Genomic DNA, 16,443 nt, shown 5'->3' with positions numbered 1-16,443 from the left:
CTAGTAAGCTCCATCTCCATTTCCTCCTCCTTTTTCACACCGCAGTTCACAGGTCGACTTCCTCTACTGTGGCCAAGGCTACCCTGGACTTCCTAATTGCCTATCCTAACAAATACTTTTCTGTTCTTACCTTAAACAGTTCCTTCGGGATATTGGAATCTTCAGTAGCCTCTGTCCTGAAGTGTTTCTTTTTCCCTAACCCTTTATAGTCAGTTATAATGACATTTATAATTCAGTGGTGAATATATATTGCTTTCCACTGTGTCTTGTTATTTCTACCTGTTAAATATCTCCCCAAGTTGTTCTCCTCTGTCGTTGCTCTTGGATTCCCTGTCTTAATTTTTCAATCCTCTACATTTGTTGCCTCTGAGATCTTCATAAAAATGAAAATTGAATGTCACTCCCCAATTTTATTAACACCGTGTGTAGTGGGCTCCCCACAGCTTCAGAATCAAACTCATTAGCTTGGAAAACAAGTTCCCTTATTGGCCATCTCCTTACAGTGTGCCCTCTATGCTATTCTAAGAGCTCATCAGCTGGGTGGTGCTCTTTCAACCCGCCTCCACAGAAAGTATTTTTGACCCTTGAGATGCCCTTTCTTCCTACCTGATCCTTCAAGGGGATAACAAAGTCTCATACCTCCTCTTGGAATGCCATGACACACAACACACCCTCCCTGCCCGCTCCACCACTAGGCACCACGCACATGCACACATAACAATTATATGCTCTCTTCTCTGTGTTCATTCCTGAATCTTCCTGAGCAGGAATTTATCTTAGCACTCTGTCATGACGCTTGTTTTTTATGTTGGTTCAACATAAGGGCAGCATTCTCTGAAAACACGGACTGTCTTTTCATCTCTGCATTCCCAGCACCTAGCACAGTTTTCTCCTCTGCATAGTAGATAATAAATGTTTGGATGGTTAAGTATTTATTTACTTCTGTCCTTTTTCCTTCAGTCTTTAATCTTTTATCCTTTGGTCCCACTCGGTAGTATGTAGGTGGAATTCTGTCCTAAACCTTCTTTGCTCTAAGCATTCTAAAACTCATGAGATTTTTGAAAACCCAGAAGAACAGATTGGCTTCTCCTTTGATAGGAGCTTCTTTCAGTAGCTACCTACTGTCCTGGTAGTTGGAAAAGATTTTTTTTAGACCCAGGAATAAACGTCACAAAGATCACAGCAGGCTAGGAAAAATACCCCTTCCCAAAAGCCTCATGCTAACTTCATGAAAATTTCAAAATGCCCCAGAAGTGATGTATTACTGTATTATAATTATATCTGTGACTCTGCTGTGTGTGTATGTAGTTATCTGTATCCTTCCCTGTCTTTCTCTGTGTATTTCTCTATAGAGAAAATTCCATTTTCTCAGAGTTGTATATTACCAAAACTCAGTATTATATTCCCTCTAGGATTCCAAAGAGGATTGTGGTGTGAATTGCGGTTAAATTTGCCATTTGCTTAACAGTTGTCTCCATATCAGATACTCTCACTCTTAGCCATTTGATCGATTATTTTTCCCTATGTTCATCAGTTTTACTTACGGGAACCCAGGAAAATACATAAACATCAAACAGTGTTGAGGCAAGAGTCTAATAATTTAAAATATCTTAAAAAAAATATATCTTAAGCTCTTGGGGCGCCTGGCTGGCTCAGTCAGTGGAGCACTCGACTCTTGAACTCAGGGTTGTAAGTTTGAGCTTCACATTGGGTGTAGAGATTACTTAATATGTTGAGGGGCGCTTGGCTGGCTCAGTTGGAAGAGCATGCGACCGATTCTTCGTCTTGGAGTCATGTGTACGAGCCCCATGTTGGGTGTAGAGGTGACATTTTAAATGAATAAATAAACTTAAAAATCTTTAAGTAAAATATCTTAAACTATTGAAAAATCAAGGCTGGCAATTCCTGGCCTAGCTGCTAAAGTACTAAAAGATACAACCAAGGGCACCTGGGTGGCTCAGTTCAGTGTCTGCCTTTGACTCAGGTCATGATTCCAGGGTCATGCGATCAAGTCCCGCATCAGGCTCCCAGCTTGGCAGGGAATCTGCTTCTCCCTCTGCCCCTCCCCCTTGCTTGTGTGTACGTGCGTGCTCTCTCTCACTCTCTCTCTCTGTCTCATATTCTCTCTCAGGCACACTCTCTCTAAAATAAATAAAAGCTAAGCAAAAACAATAAAAGATAGAGCCAAGATAATAGTTGGAAAGCATAGTCAACTGGCTATCCCTAAGACAGATTACAGTAGCTTGCCGAGCCATCTAAACTGGCAGGATAGGTGGATTTCTATGTTTAGGGGAAAACACATGACTTGTGTACCTAAGAACACCAATTTCAAGGCCCCTTGAATATGCTCGTGTCCCATCCCAGTACCTCCAGACTTAATTTGCACTGAGAGGACATCTTCTTGTCCCCTTCACCCTGTTCTCAGTGTCAAGGGTACCATACAAATTTTTCACTGGAAATTTGGCCTGACCATACCAGGTTTCCAGCATCCTTGGAGGAGTGTTTAATAAATATTTATTACTCTCTTCCCCTAATGGGAAGATTTTGCTGATAGCGTCAGTTTCTCCACCCCTTACTTGGCCATCACACAACAGAATTTGGATCATCCAAGCCAAACTAACTTTGAAAGTTACATCCGCTTTCTCGACTAAACTAAGGTAGCTGAACATTACTGGAGAAAGTCCTGCCGATATGTGCATATCACACACTTACATATTCCAACATTTATAGTGCATATTCATATATAAGCACACAGTTATCTAGATCACCAGCTACCAAGACCTCTCCACTTGTATCTGACATAAGCATTGAAATTCCATGTGACTAAAATAAACTCTTCATTCTCTCCTTGAAACCTGATTTTTTACCTTTTTATTATTTTAAAGATTTATTTATTTGTTTTAGAGCACTAGCAGAGGGAGGGGCAGAGGAAGGAAGAGAGAGAGAGAGAGAGAGAGGCAGACTCCCCACTGATCGCGGAGTCTGACATGGGGCTCAATCTCATAACCCTGAGATCATGACCTGAGCCAAAATCAAAAGAGTTGGACGCTTAACTGTCTGAGCCACTCAGGTGCCCCTCCTACTTTATGTATCTCAATTCATGGCATATTCTTCCGTGTCAGTCACTTTAGCCAAAAGTGGAGTCACCCTTAAATACCTTACCATTCTTTCCCTATTATTTACCAAGTCCTGTTAATTTCTCCAAAGTAGATACTAAGTTTGATCTTTGCTTTCCATTCTTGTTGCCACAATTAATTTGTCAGGCCTTCATTTCTTTTTTTTCTTTTTTCTTTTTTTTTTTTTTAGATTTTTTATTTATTTGACAGAGAGAGACACAGTGAGAGAGGGAACACAAGCAGGGGGAGTGGGAGAGGGAGAAGCAGGCTTCCCATGGAGCAGGGAGCCCGATGCGGGGCTCGATCCCAGGACCCTGGGATCTTGACCTGAGCCAAAGGCAGACACTTAACAACTGAGCCACCCAGGCGCCCCAAGCAGCTGGTTTCTCTCTCTTTTTTTTTTAGACTTTATTTATGTGAGAGAGAGAGAGAAAGAGAGCATGAGAGGGGGGAGGGTCAGAGGGAGAAGCAGACTCCCTGCTGAGCAGGGAGCCCAATGTGGGACTCGATCCCGGGACCCCAGGATCACGACCTGAGCTGAAGGCAGTTGCTTAACCAACTGGGCCTTCATTTCTTAACTGGATTGTTGTTTTAGACTCTGTACTGGTCTCCCCATGGCCAACCTTGCCTCCTTATAAATTCATCATAAAATAAAATGAAAACATAAAAAAATGAAAATTCCTTTGAGTTGTGTTAAAGATAAGTGATCCTGATAAAGGGAGGATAAATGTGGGCAGAATGTCAGTCCTGCTAATCTTGCTTCTGCTGCAAGTTGTGCATGGTCTTGGGCAAGTCGTTTCTCCTTCTGCAGCTCAGTCCTGTTTATAAAGTGAGAGTTACTGTAAATAGTAGATTTAGCAGTGGCCCTCTTTCTTCTAATAAAACAGAAAGAAAAGCAGAATGGGATGCTATGGAAGATAAGGGGGGGAAAGAGGGATTTCATTCTCCTTTCACTGGGTTCTCCCTACTTCCTACCTCATCCCAAGTGGTGGCCCCTGCAAGGTGTCTGTGAGATACAGTATGAAAGCCATTGTATTGGATGATGTATGTATGAGTTCTCTCTTACTGAAACGAAATCAGATAGACTCAGACTTTTTTTTTTTTTAAAGATTTTATTTATTCATTTGACAGAGACACAGCGAATGAGGGAACACAAGCAGGGGGAGTAGAAGAGGGAGAAGCAGGCTTCCCGCTTAGCGGGGAGCCCGATGCGGGGCTCGATCCCAGGACCCTGGGATCGTGACCCGAGCCGAAGGCAGACACTTAACAACTGAGCCACCCAGGCGCCCCTAGACTCAGAACATTTTAAAGCCAAAGAATTTGAAGGAGTTTGTGTTTAACTTCTAGTCTGGTGTTCTTTTCACAAGACTTTCCTGTCTTTGCATAATATTTAAGCCGTATCTCAATATAGTTTCTTTTCAGGGCTCACTGTACACGTTGTATATTGCTAATCTACTTTTCTAATGTTTAGTTTTTATTTAACCAAGTTATTTTAATTCACTGAAGAATATTGGTTACCATTTTTTTTACCTTTTTTTAAAGATTTTATTTGAGAGAGAGAGACAGAAAGAGTGAGGGATACAGCACGAGCGGGATGAGGGGCAGAGGGAGAAGCGGGCTCCCCGCTGAGCAAGGATCCCGACACAGGGCTCCATCCCAGGACGCTGGGATCACGACCTGAGCCGAAGGCAGACGCTTAACCGACTGAGCCACCCAGGCGCCCCTTGATCACTATTTCTCTCTTTGATCCTGTCTGCCATGTTTCAGGACACATTCGCATTTCACATGTGTACCCTCTTTTGTTGTTCCCCACACATCATTGCACTCACACATTTATGATGCTGAAGGCTAACGAGCCATGAGTGCTTACCACTTGCTAAGCACTGTTCTCAGTGCTCTACACATTCATCCTCCCAGTGATGGTATGAAGTAGGCACCATATTATCCTCATGCTACAGAGAGGCTAAGCAGTGGGTCCAAAGCAACAGATCTAGTAAGAGGTGGTGCTAGAGTTAGAACCTAGACAGTCTGGTTCTAAGCTCCACCCTTGGCCATTCTGTTAATCTTAAAAGGATAATTTCATCCCACAGGTCTTCTTGGAAGCAAATGAAAGAAAATTAAAATGAATTTCCTTTTATACATATTTTGAATTTCTTGCAGAAATAATGAAAACCTATGCAAATGACTTAGCATAGTGACCAGCCCATTAGTGAGTACTTAGTAAATATTGGTTATTATTAGCGTCGTCACATGGACACCTGTAATGTTCATAGCACTGATTAGGAATAGAGAACAATATTTTAGTTACCTCAAATTTTCCAGTTCTAAGAAAAAAACTAAAGAATCACTGATTTCACAGGGTACTTTGCTGTATAGCATCTGTCTGTTCAAGATGTTTATTTATTTAAATACTTGATTTTATGCAATCTCTACACCCAGCTTGGGGCTTGAACTCACAACCCTCTGATCAAGAGTCACATGCTCTACCAACTGAGCCAGCCAGGTCTACCCCTGTTCAAGATGTTTAAATGAAACTGAGATACTTTGATTATTTGGAATTCTTACCTGTCAGATGTTATACTTTTTCTCTTGCCACCAGGTGGCAGCATGTGACATAAAGAAATAATTTAGATTTTTTACTCTGTTGTAGACCATCTGTTTTCAGTATTTTGCTTTAAAAACTGTTAAACCATAATAAAAATGAAACATTGTTCGGTGTTCCCCTTTGCCTCTGTTCTCTCTCCTCAGCTGTGAAGGAAGGCCCTCTGCGCACATTGTCCTTGGCCTACATCTAGACCTGCCTCGGTCCTGCCCTGCACACTCTCTCCCTCTGTCAGTGCAGAAAGTTTCTTTTTCCTGCATCTTCAAGAGAGATTTAAGCCCTTGTGCTTAGACTCTCCCAACTGAGTTGTTGTAGTTCAGCAGCAGTAGGAACTTTGTCCTCCTCTCCCCGTATCTCCCATAGTACCTAGGGCTGTGCTGAGTCTAAGGTAACAATTTAATAGGTACCCCTGGGTGAATGACAAATGGATAGGATAGGCATCAGCTTGTGTGTTGAATATTTATTTGAATTATAATGCATTTGTGAGTCTTTGTGGTTATGTTTCTTTTAGTTTTTGCTAGGGAAGTCACTGAAAATTGACTTAATTTTAGGTATTAGGACCAGTCAGATGACTACTGCCAAGGGCTGAAAGATTAGTGTGTGAGCTGGAAGGCAATTAATGGCCAATGAAGGTAAAGAACTGACCATGGCAATTAATCAAAGTAGGGCAAAGGGGGAGAGCTAATGGTGAAATGAGAGAGTCAGGCCTCTGATCCTGGAGTGGAGTCCTGCATGGGAAAGCAAGAGGCTCCCCCAAATTAAATTGGCTACGCGGAAATCTGTTTCTGCTAGGTAGTTGTGGATCTGCCTAGATATTGTTTGTTTCACAGTACTAACAATGAAATCTTTTGAAATCAGTTTCTCAGCAAATGTTTTTTTTCCTGTTCCATAACCCATTTGTTAATATTCAGATTTGATTCTGTTTGTGGAGTATAGAAGTATACAGTGTTCTTGCTTACAGTTCTGACTTATGTGTCACAAAACAGTGATCTTTAGGTTGTTATGCTTTGAAAGTATTGCACTGATTAATGTTAAAAATTTTCTGTAGGTGTGCCATCAACTTGCTTCATTTTTCTGATAATAAAGAAATTAAGTATTCCAGGTAGATTAATTTACCAGGTTACAGCTTCTCTCAATGACGTGGACCATCATCATTAGCACTTGTACTCTGCCATCAGGAGCTGTGAGGTGTCCACAAGTTTGCTGTCCCCACAGCTGCCGCCATATGCAGGCTCCCCCATTGCCTCTGCCCCTAATACTGCACAGGTTCGTACCGCCTGCCACTCACAGACACGCCCTCATGCATGCTCCCCTTTTCTTTTCTTTCTTTCCTTTTTTTAAGATTTTATTTATTTGTCAGAGAGAGCGAGAGCACAAGCAGGGCAAGCGACAGGCAGAGGGAGAAGCAGGCTTCCTGCCGAGCAGGGAGCCCAATGCGGGGCTCGGTCCCAGGACCCTGGGATCATGACCTGAGCCGAAGGCAGACGCTTAACCAACTGAGCCACCCAGGCGCCCTTCCCCTTTTCTTTATCCTGCCCCCTTCTCAGAATCTGTATGGCCTGAAATACAGAAGTGAAACTGGTTAAAATTATGTTTAGAACTGGAAGGAATTTCAAGTTAAGACTATCCTATGAAAACATGAGAGCTTTAGTGTAAAGGCTTTGTAGTATCTTGTTAAATGGTTGCTCATTTCCTCATTGTTGTCTGTGTTCTAGGGGTATTTCACATGGTTACATCGCTACATTGAAAAACATATGCGGGGATTGCTTTTTAGTGAGTAGAGTGAAACGAGCAATTAAAGTTCTAGCCAGTTATTGTAAAGAGGCATCCCTTGTCTTTCCGAGTTCTTGAGATGCTTGCAGCTCTAGGGATCAGAGATGTCTGTAACACCCAAGGCTCTTCTCTTAGAAGTTTCATTTCATCTCTAATAAGCCTTAACAGTATTTGGTTAATGTTCGTTATATTTGGGGATTCAGCAGTTTTCATTCGATAGCCACAGGCTTTTAAAACATGTGAACTAATGTCTGCATTAGTCACATTGGGTTTTAAACTAATGATTCATCAAAATTGATCATTAATTAATCATTTAATAATACAGATTAAATATAATTATTTTGCCATCATGTAAACAAAACAACCCATTTATATAATATTCTCTTTATAATGTGCCCAGAGGAGTGGAAGATATTTTATTTCAATGTTCTCAGCACGTAGTCATGAGTTGAATGGCAAGTAAATGTAGCATTGTCTAAAGACTGTTTCATTGAGATGATGAGAATTATGAAAGGAAATATAACCATTTGTATATATTTCAGTTGATTGCATGTTCTTCAGATGTAAAATACATCTTAAGTCCATTGGGTACAACTGTTCTTAAAGGTGTTTAATAAATATTAAGTACTGTTCAGGTCATAAAATTAGTAGTGACTTAGAAAATTTCATATAGCACAGCTTTCTTGAGCCAGTTTTTAAAGTGATTCATCAACAGATTAGCAAAAATGTCCATTTCTCTCCATAAATTGGCACATTTAATGTATTTTATAATACAGTTGCTGTTTATATGAAGTTATAACTCCTTTATGGGATCTTGTAGTTCTGTCTGATGTTCAAGGGAGATGTACACATGCGGGGGCCCCTTTAAGGATTTCGAGCCCTGTGAATTTGAGTCTGTTGACTTCAGTATTTAGTTAGCCTGGCTTCTAAGGCCATCACCATAATTGACATGTTATTGGAAATAAAGTTAAGTTTTTCCTTATTTATAAGGGTAACTTCAATTTTGAGGAATGTGAATCAATTCAGAGTTGGCTGGAAGCCAATTTCTCCTTCACTGTAACTCCCGTGCACACAAAAAGCACACTCGCTTCCTAAGTGCCTTGTGAATCTGCAGTGATTAATTCTTCTCATTATTTTGCTGCAAATTCTCATGACCCTCTCTGATGATTCGATCAGCCACTTAGAGTTTATGCATATTCATATCTCTGCACTCCTGCCGCAGTCACTCGCGTCTCCGCCGCTGACTGGTGTGTTCTTGGTGCAGTAATTGAGCTGCAGTAGATTGATTACTCTGGGGAGCTGTAAGGCCTTTAAAGGTGAAAACAGATCAGTCCTGTTAATTAGGAAACAAAAGCTCCAGTGGCAAGTTCAGCAGTCAGATGTTTCCAGTGTGGAAAAGACGAGAGGTAGGATTGGTTCCTCTCTGTGAACCTGTTTACTTTTTTTTTTCTAAGATTTTATTTATTCATTTGACAGAGAGAGAAACACAGCGAGAGAGGGGACACAAGCAGGGGGAGTGGGGGAGGGAGAAGCCGGCTTCCCGCGGAGCAGGGAGCCCGATGCGGGGCTTGATCCCAGGACCCTGGGATCATGACCTGAGCCGAAGGCAGACGCTTACCGACTGAGCCACCCAGGTCAGCCTGTTTACTTTTTAAATTTGGAATTAAATCTGTGGCAGTGCTAGCGGAGAATCGCCCTGTTTTATGACTTTTCAGAGAATGCTCACTGAAGAGGACCTTAGAATGTGAATGCTATTATATGTGCTCTCTCCGATGGGATAGTTTAGAACGTGAGTTTAGAAACACCTTCAGTAGCATTGGCACTTTTTGTATAAAACATCTTAATATTTGGGGTATCCCTGCCCACCCCCTCCAGTGATGAATTCTTCTTTTGGAATATAGCTCATATACCATAAAATTTACCCTTTTAAAGAGTACAAGTCAGTTAAGTTTTAGAGTTTTCACAAGGTTGTGCAACCATCACCACTATCTGATTCCAGAACATTTTTATCACCCCAAAAGAAACCCCATACGCATTAGCCGTCATTCTCCTTTTCCCTAATCCTTGGCAACCAATAATCTACTATTTCTCTCTATGGATTTATCTCTTCTGAACATTTCAGTAAATGGAATCATGCTATGTGTGGTCTGTTTTCAAGGTTCATCCACATTGTAGTATGAACGAGTACTTCATTTTTTTTTTATGGCTGAGTAATAGTGCATTATAAGGTTATACCACCTTTTGGGTTTTATTCATCAGTAGATTAACATTTGTGTTGTTTCCACTTTTTGGCTATTGCTGTGAACATTCATATACATCCTTGCCTTGTTCTTGATCTTTAGGAAAGCTTTCAGTCTTCACCACTTGGTATGATGTTAGCTGTGAGTTTTTCATAGGAGCTGTTGAGGAAGCCCCTTCTAATCCTATTTTGTTGAGTGTTTTTATCATGAAAGGTTGTTGGAACTTGTTAAATGCTTCTTCCGCCTGTATTGAAGTGATCATATGGTTTTTGTCCTTTATTAATAAACAGGCTGTACTACATTGATTGATTTTCTTGTATGGAACCTTATGATATTCTACAGAGTTTTTACATAATGTTCTTTTACTACTGTGATTTTAAATAATTCGAATCAATTTCTCTATATTTCAGGCATTTATTAATACAGCAAAAGAAATTTATGAGAAAATCCAAGAAGGAGTCTTTGACATTAATAACGAGGTATATATATTATGCATAAATAAATACTATTGGCTAGTATTAATTTAGAGTTGAATTTTAGTTACTACATGGATTCATGAGTTTATATTTTTTTAAATTCCTAAAATGGGTCTATGATGTCAGTTAACACATTATTAGTTTATAATCCTCCAACTGAAAATTTGTCCTATGTTCTATAATAGGTAAATGTTTTTATGTTCTTAGTAGAGCATCACTTTGTGAAAATGGATTAAGATAAGTGACCATTTATTGCAAGCAATGCAAAAAAACCCTCCAAAGAGAGAAGAAAATCCACTTTCATCCATGCATCCATATGGTGTCATCTGCTTTGGGGAATAATTTTCTACTGTGTACATGCATGTACTATGTTACTGATGGAGGATGCTCTCTCTATTGTCTAGTACGAAAGAGGGAAATACCCAGTTTGGAAATGACTCCAAAACATAGCATGTTTTCAGGAGACTAATATATATAATTGGCAATTGGCATTGTTTTTGGTTTTGTCTCCTTTGTAAAATTACTTGATGAATTCGATTAGGATAAAATGCAAAGCTTTGAAGCATGTAATTCAGAGTGTTTACCAGAGGTTATCATTCTGACCTAAATCCCCACCTTGCACTGACTGATTTATTTCAGAATGTTTATGTGGATGTATGGTAGATTATTTACTTTTACACAAATATTTTTGTCATTCCGTATTGAGACTTTGTGCTTCCAAGAGAAAACCCTTAGCCCTCCCACAGTCACAATTAGGAAAGCCTGGTGTTAGGGATCCTTCATTGCATGTGTGGCTCTTGGCGTGTACATACATGAGGCTCTTTGACATTCTTTGCTGAAACAAACAACACTTTTGCCTAAGGTTTCCAAAAAGTACTTGATTTTCTCATTTCTTTTCGTCTGGAGTACTCTGTTTTCTAAATCCTATCTTCTGGGCTTATAGGGCAGTAGATTTGGAGTTACTTTGAAGCCACCACCATTCAGAGACTAATGCCGGATAAATGGAGCAGTAATTGGGCCTGTGTTTAAAAGGGCACGTTCACTGTTCCTGTCTGGTTTCATATAGTAGCTGACTGCTTTGCTGTGCCCGGTGGAGCTTCGATTGTACTGTGCTGTCAGGAGCCAACAGGCCGTGCGATTTATTTGGCCTGCTGCCAAGTCTGACTCCTTGATTCCTCAAGAAGTTGCTACCAGCCCAGAGGGGGCAAAACCAATGAGCCATAGGGCATGCTTTTTATTAAAGAGGAGTCAAAAGAGCGAAAAGAAACCACATCAGCTGCTGTCAATACCGAGCGACTGCCAGAAACCCCCAGGCTACTACTGTTGCAGAGCAACTGCCAAGCGCTATAAATCTGAGATTTACTGTGACGTAAAGTTTCCTTAAGAGCTTAATTTCTGAAGCTACTGTATTACTTTTCTCAAAGTGTTGTATTTGTAGGTAAAACCCACTCGAGGGAGTGAGGGCTAAGACAGAAGTGTGAGTTTGATGAATGAAAGCACTACTCTGTGTGTGGGTTCTTGGCAAGCTGCCATGTCTTTGGGGATCATAGAAATTATTGATGACACAGAACACTCACATGCCCTCAGCCTGCACAGCTGATTCAACATGGAACAGAAACGCTGTCTCGAGAAAAGCTTTGACGTCGTATTAGAGCGGCCTAGGGCTGGGCCTGTTTTTATCTTTAAAGGTGACTTGCGGTCATCGTTTTAAACAGTGTCTCCATCGTGAGAGCACCCAGGGAAGCGGCACTGCCCGGGCTCTGTCCACTCACAACGGCCTGGTAGGGTAAAGAACTCTTTTCAGAAGGATTTCCACGGTATTATTTTTACAGGGAAGGAACATCCCCTCAGAGATACGGTTGTAATTGTCGCAAAAATCTGCAGGTCTTTTTTTCTTAATGATGTAAAAATTACATCATTAAGAATTCAGTGGGAAAAAAATTTTTTTTTTAAATAAAAGGAATTCAGTGGAGTTCTTCAAATTTAGTGAAGCTGTACTGGCTGGTCGGGTCCGGTTAACACTTGTTATCCCTTCCCCCTTCTGTTTCAGGCGAACGGCATTAAAATTGGCCCTCAGCACGCTGCTACGAACGCCACACACGCAGGCAATCAGGGAGGACAGCAGGCGGGGGGGGGCTGCTGCTGAGCCCGTTTTTACTGTCTCCGCTGCCGAGATGCGGCTACTCACTTCCTCTTTCGCTCTCTCCTCCTGCTCAGCTGAGACATGAAGCTGTTTGAAATGGCTTTATGTCACAGGAGACTCTTAATCCTTCAAATTCTTGTATAACTTTGAATAAATGGTTAATGTTCACTTAAAAAGACAGATTTTGGAGATTGTATTCATATCTATTTGCATTTGATTTCTAGGTCAATTGATGTGATTATTTTTGTTAAATGTTGTCTTGTGCCCTTACCTACGAACTGAAAACTGTATTAAAACACTACAAAGTCATCTTGAGTATTTTAAATCAGTTTGTGTGGTTCGGTTTCACACCTGTGGTGACCTACTGTTTAATATTCTAGAACTGTCCTCAGAAAGTTTGTCAATTTTCAAGGCTATAAGGAAAACCAGAAGGACTCTTTGATTTCTGTATTTATCATTTCCTTTCTGTATATACAGTTTAACCTGCTTGGGTGTAATTTGCCAAGCTTGAATTCTTTAATGCATTTGCATAAATTCTATACTGTTTAGAGCTTAAAGCTACAGAAGCATTGTTAGGAATTGCTTGGACACTGAATTTTAAACTTTTTGACATTGTTAACAAGCATGTTCATCTTTTCTTGTCACTAGTCCAAGAAAATATGCTTAATGTACATTACTAAAGGCTATGTATGTGTTAACCTGTTTTAATGCCAAAAGTTTGCTATATGTCCACAGTTTCTTTAAGACCTCTTCGGAAAAGGATTTGTTTGCCTTAATGAATACTGTTGGGTAAAAACACAGTATAATGAGTGAAATGGGCAGAAGCAAGAACTCCCTACACCTAAGCGACTCCAAGAAGAATGAATGTCCACATTTAGATGGCACATTATGAGGACTTTAATCTTTCCTTAAACACAATAATGTTTTCTTTTGCTTTTATTCACATGATTTCTAAGTATATTTTTCATGCAGGACAGTTTTTCAACCTTGATGTACAGTGACTGTGTAAAATTTTTCTTTCAGTGGCAACCTGTAATCTTTAAAATATGGTAAGCATCTTGTCTGTTTTGAAGGGGATATGACAATAAATCTACCAGATGGAAAATCCTGTCAAAAGTAGGAAAGCTTTAGTAATTTACTCAGTGTGGTGGTTTTATCCTTTTTTTTTTCCTCTCTCCCCCTTGGTCTATAATGAAATTGTTACAGCAGTGCAAAATAAAATCCTATGTATAAAAGTGTTCCTTTTTTTATTATGACTGCATCATTTTTTTAGTCCGTCCACATGTATTTATTTGAGCATATTTTTTAAAGGGTCAGCCTGTTTAACACCCTTTTTAAAAATTTTGCTTAAATGTGATAAAACTCTTCACAATATTGAAATTCTTTTTGTGACTGATGATGCAAGCAAGTATTTACTACCTCTCAAAACCAGCACAAAGGCGCAAACTACAAGAAGGGTTTATAAAGAAGTTCTAAGTATGAGGGCGCCTGGGTGGCTCAGATGGTTAAGTGTCTGCCTTCGGCTCAGGTCATGATCCCAGGGTCCTGGGATCGAGTCCCGCATCGGGCTCCTTGCTCAGCAGGGAGTCTGCTTCTCCCTCTCCCTCTGCCTCTCCCCCTGCTTCTTCTCTCTCTCTCTCTCTCCCTCAAATGAATAAATAAAAATCTTTAATAAAAAAAAAATTAAAAAAAGTTCTAAGTATGAAACACCTTTCAATTCACTCACTGACTTCAACCTTCTGTAGGTCTTTCCTGAAGATCCAGCAATACTCCGTCAAAGCTCTGCCATTACTCTTGTGGGAAAACACCTAATGTTATCTTAGGTTTGTTTTAACGAACTCCTGGAGGCCAGAGGGAAAGGTGAGAGGAAATCAAGTTTCTTGAGTATTGTTATAAACTTGTCACTCCTTAAAGTCGTCATATAAAATTCACTGATCTTACCATTCACTGTCATTAATGATGAGTAGGAAAAGTTTGAATGATTAGGACTTGTTCTGCTCTATCCCAGGAAGGAGATGATTCTTTGGAAATTGTTAGTTTTAAGCCACCGTTAACTTTTCCAAAAGTTCGGTGTGTGTCTTTTCCATGCCATCTCCCCTAATTCTTTTATAAATCATGTATAGGAGGAGAAACAAATGGTAAAAACAAACAACAGCAGACTAGCACGTGTATTTTAATACCTTAAGAAAAGATGGAGCCCTCCTACAGCCCTTACCACAGCAACCTTAATCCGCTTCCGTCTTGGGCAGCAGGGGTGAGTAGTAGACTTCTCTATAATCCATTACCACTTTCTCCACAAATCTCATCTACCGTTAAGGAATATGTGTGATGAGTCCTTTACTACGTCAGTTGACAAAGCAGTGTTAGTGTCTGGTTTCTCCTCTTTGCTCATTTTATTAGCCCTGTCATAAATACTATAATATCCGCACCTGTAATTGAATCTTTAATACCGTAATTGAGTCTTTAATTAATCTTTGATCCATTTTTGCAGCATCTGTGAACACATGTAAGAGCTAGAAAATCAGTCCTTAAAAAAACTAAATACAACTTTTAATGTCTTACCAATGTAACATTCCAAAGTCATAATCTTCATAAAGACAGAGCATTACTATTTGTCTTCTGAATTTAAGACAACTGAATCAGGAGCAAATTTTTGAAAGAGTAGCATATAATTTGATACATAATTCAAACCGCATGAGAGCTGAACTGAATCTTCATACACAGTTTGTTTTTAATTTTAAAATAGCCTGTTAACAGGAAAATAGTCCCTATTTATCTTCTCATAGTCAAGAGGGTGGGAATGTAAATGATACCAATGATACTGTGTCTAATCACTCAATGATTTATGTCTGGCTTTGGAACACATTAAATACTCATTCTCTCATAGGTAGTGGAACCCTTTCGAAGCTCAGCACTAAGGTTGACAGGATAGGGTTTGACTATATAAGCTAAAAAAAATAAATAAATCTTATTTTATAATAATTGACTATACAAAGTGACAAACTGAAATACCAACTTGTGTTTCTTAGAAAAAAAGAGTTTACAATGTGCCTTGGTGTTCAAATGAAAATGGAAACTAGCCCCATGGTAGGTTTCGTATTACATTGGTATTTACTAGATAACAGTACTTGGTTGAAGTCGTGATGGGAAATTTTAAAGGGCCAGTGTGTGTATTTCAGTATTCATAAGCTTTCTAATGTCATGAGGCCAACTCCTACTAAAGTTGAAGGACAAAGGACCAAAATCTTGATAGAAAAAAAAGGAAAAAGTTCACCCTTAAGATTTTGAAATAGCCCTAAAATATGAAAATTCAAACATACAGAAATTAAAACATAACATTTCTCACCTGTGAGATTGGAAGAAGTTTAAAGCACGACAACACACTCTGTTGGTGAAAAACTCTCAGATGTTGCCAGTGGAAGTGCAAACTAGTACTGCCTTTCTGGAGAGGAACTTGGTCATACCGAAGAAAACCAAAATGTACTTACTTATTTACCCAGCGATCTCACTTCTAGGAAAATACCCCAACAATAACCTTCCAGCAGTGCAAAAAGCACACGCGTAATGCACGAAGTTGCTCACTGCAACGTTTTTGGAGAGATGACCTAAATGTCTATACATAGAGTGAGTGAATATAAACTATAGTACATCCACCCAAGGGAGTCCTACACAGTTTACAAAGCATGAGGAAGAGCTCTATGAATTGATGTCATCGTAACCAGGTTATATTAAGTGAGAAAAGCAAAGTGCAAGGGTGTCTATGGGTTACCATAATATAATAAAGAAGGTAATATAAGAAAATAGGCATGTATCTGCTCACTTGTGTAAAAGAAACAGCAAGAATAGAAATTAATGAGACTGTTTACCTACAGAGGGTGAGTGGGTTCAGTGTGGAAAGTAAGGAGGATTGGGAATGGTGTATTTGGGACAAGTGACCCCTCTTTCAGTATACGATTTTGTTTAGCTCTGACTCCGAACCATAGTAGTGTTTTCCGTAGTCCAAAAATAATTGAAACCAGCCATGGTGTTCAGGGAACTCAAAATGAAATAAAAAGTAATGAATGAACCTGCCTGTATTACAAATGAGTGACAT

General features: G+C 39.8%; 1 protein-coding gene across 1 annotated transcript in view; it reads left to right on the top strand.

Moving 5' to 3' along the window:
- Positions 1 to 13,588, top strand: part of RAB2A (RAB2A, member RAS oncogene family) — an 89,786-nt gene extending 76,198 nt beyond the window's left edge. The window contains exons 7-8 of the mRNA XM_028108837.2: positions 10,142 to 10,210; positions 12,258 to 13,588. Of these exons, the coding sequence (XP_027964638.1) occupies positions 10,142 to 10,210; positions 12,258 to 12,353 (165 nt within the window). The 3' untranslated portion in view covers positions 12,354 to 13,588. The remainder of the gene's footprint in view (positions 1 to 10,141; positions 10,211 to 12,257) is intronic.
- Positions 13,589 to 16,443: the final 2,855 nt, after the last annotated feature.

Source organism: Eumetopias jubatus, unplaced genomic scaffold (assembly GCF_037043125.1).
Source record: "Eumetopias jubatus isolate StellerSeaLion01/CBP00866 unplaced genomic scaffold, mEumJub1_p1.0 scaffold_4, whole genome shotgun sequence".
Classification (NCBI taxonomy): Eukaryota; Metazoa; Chordata; class Mammalia; order Carnivora; family Otariidae; genus Eumetopias; species Eumetopias jubatus.
Note: the sequence above shows the minus strand (reverse complement) of the source record. Positions and strands in the feature narration are given on the sequence as shown.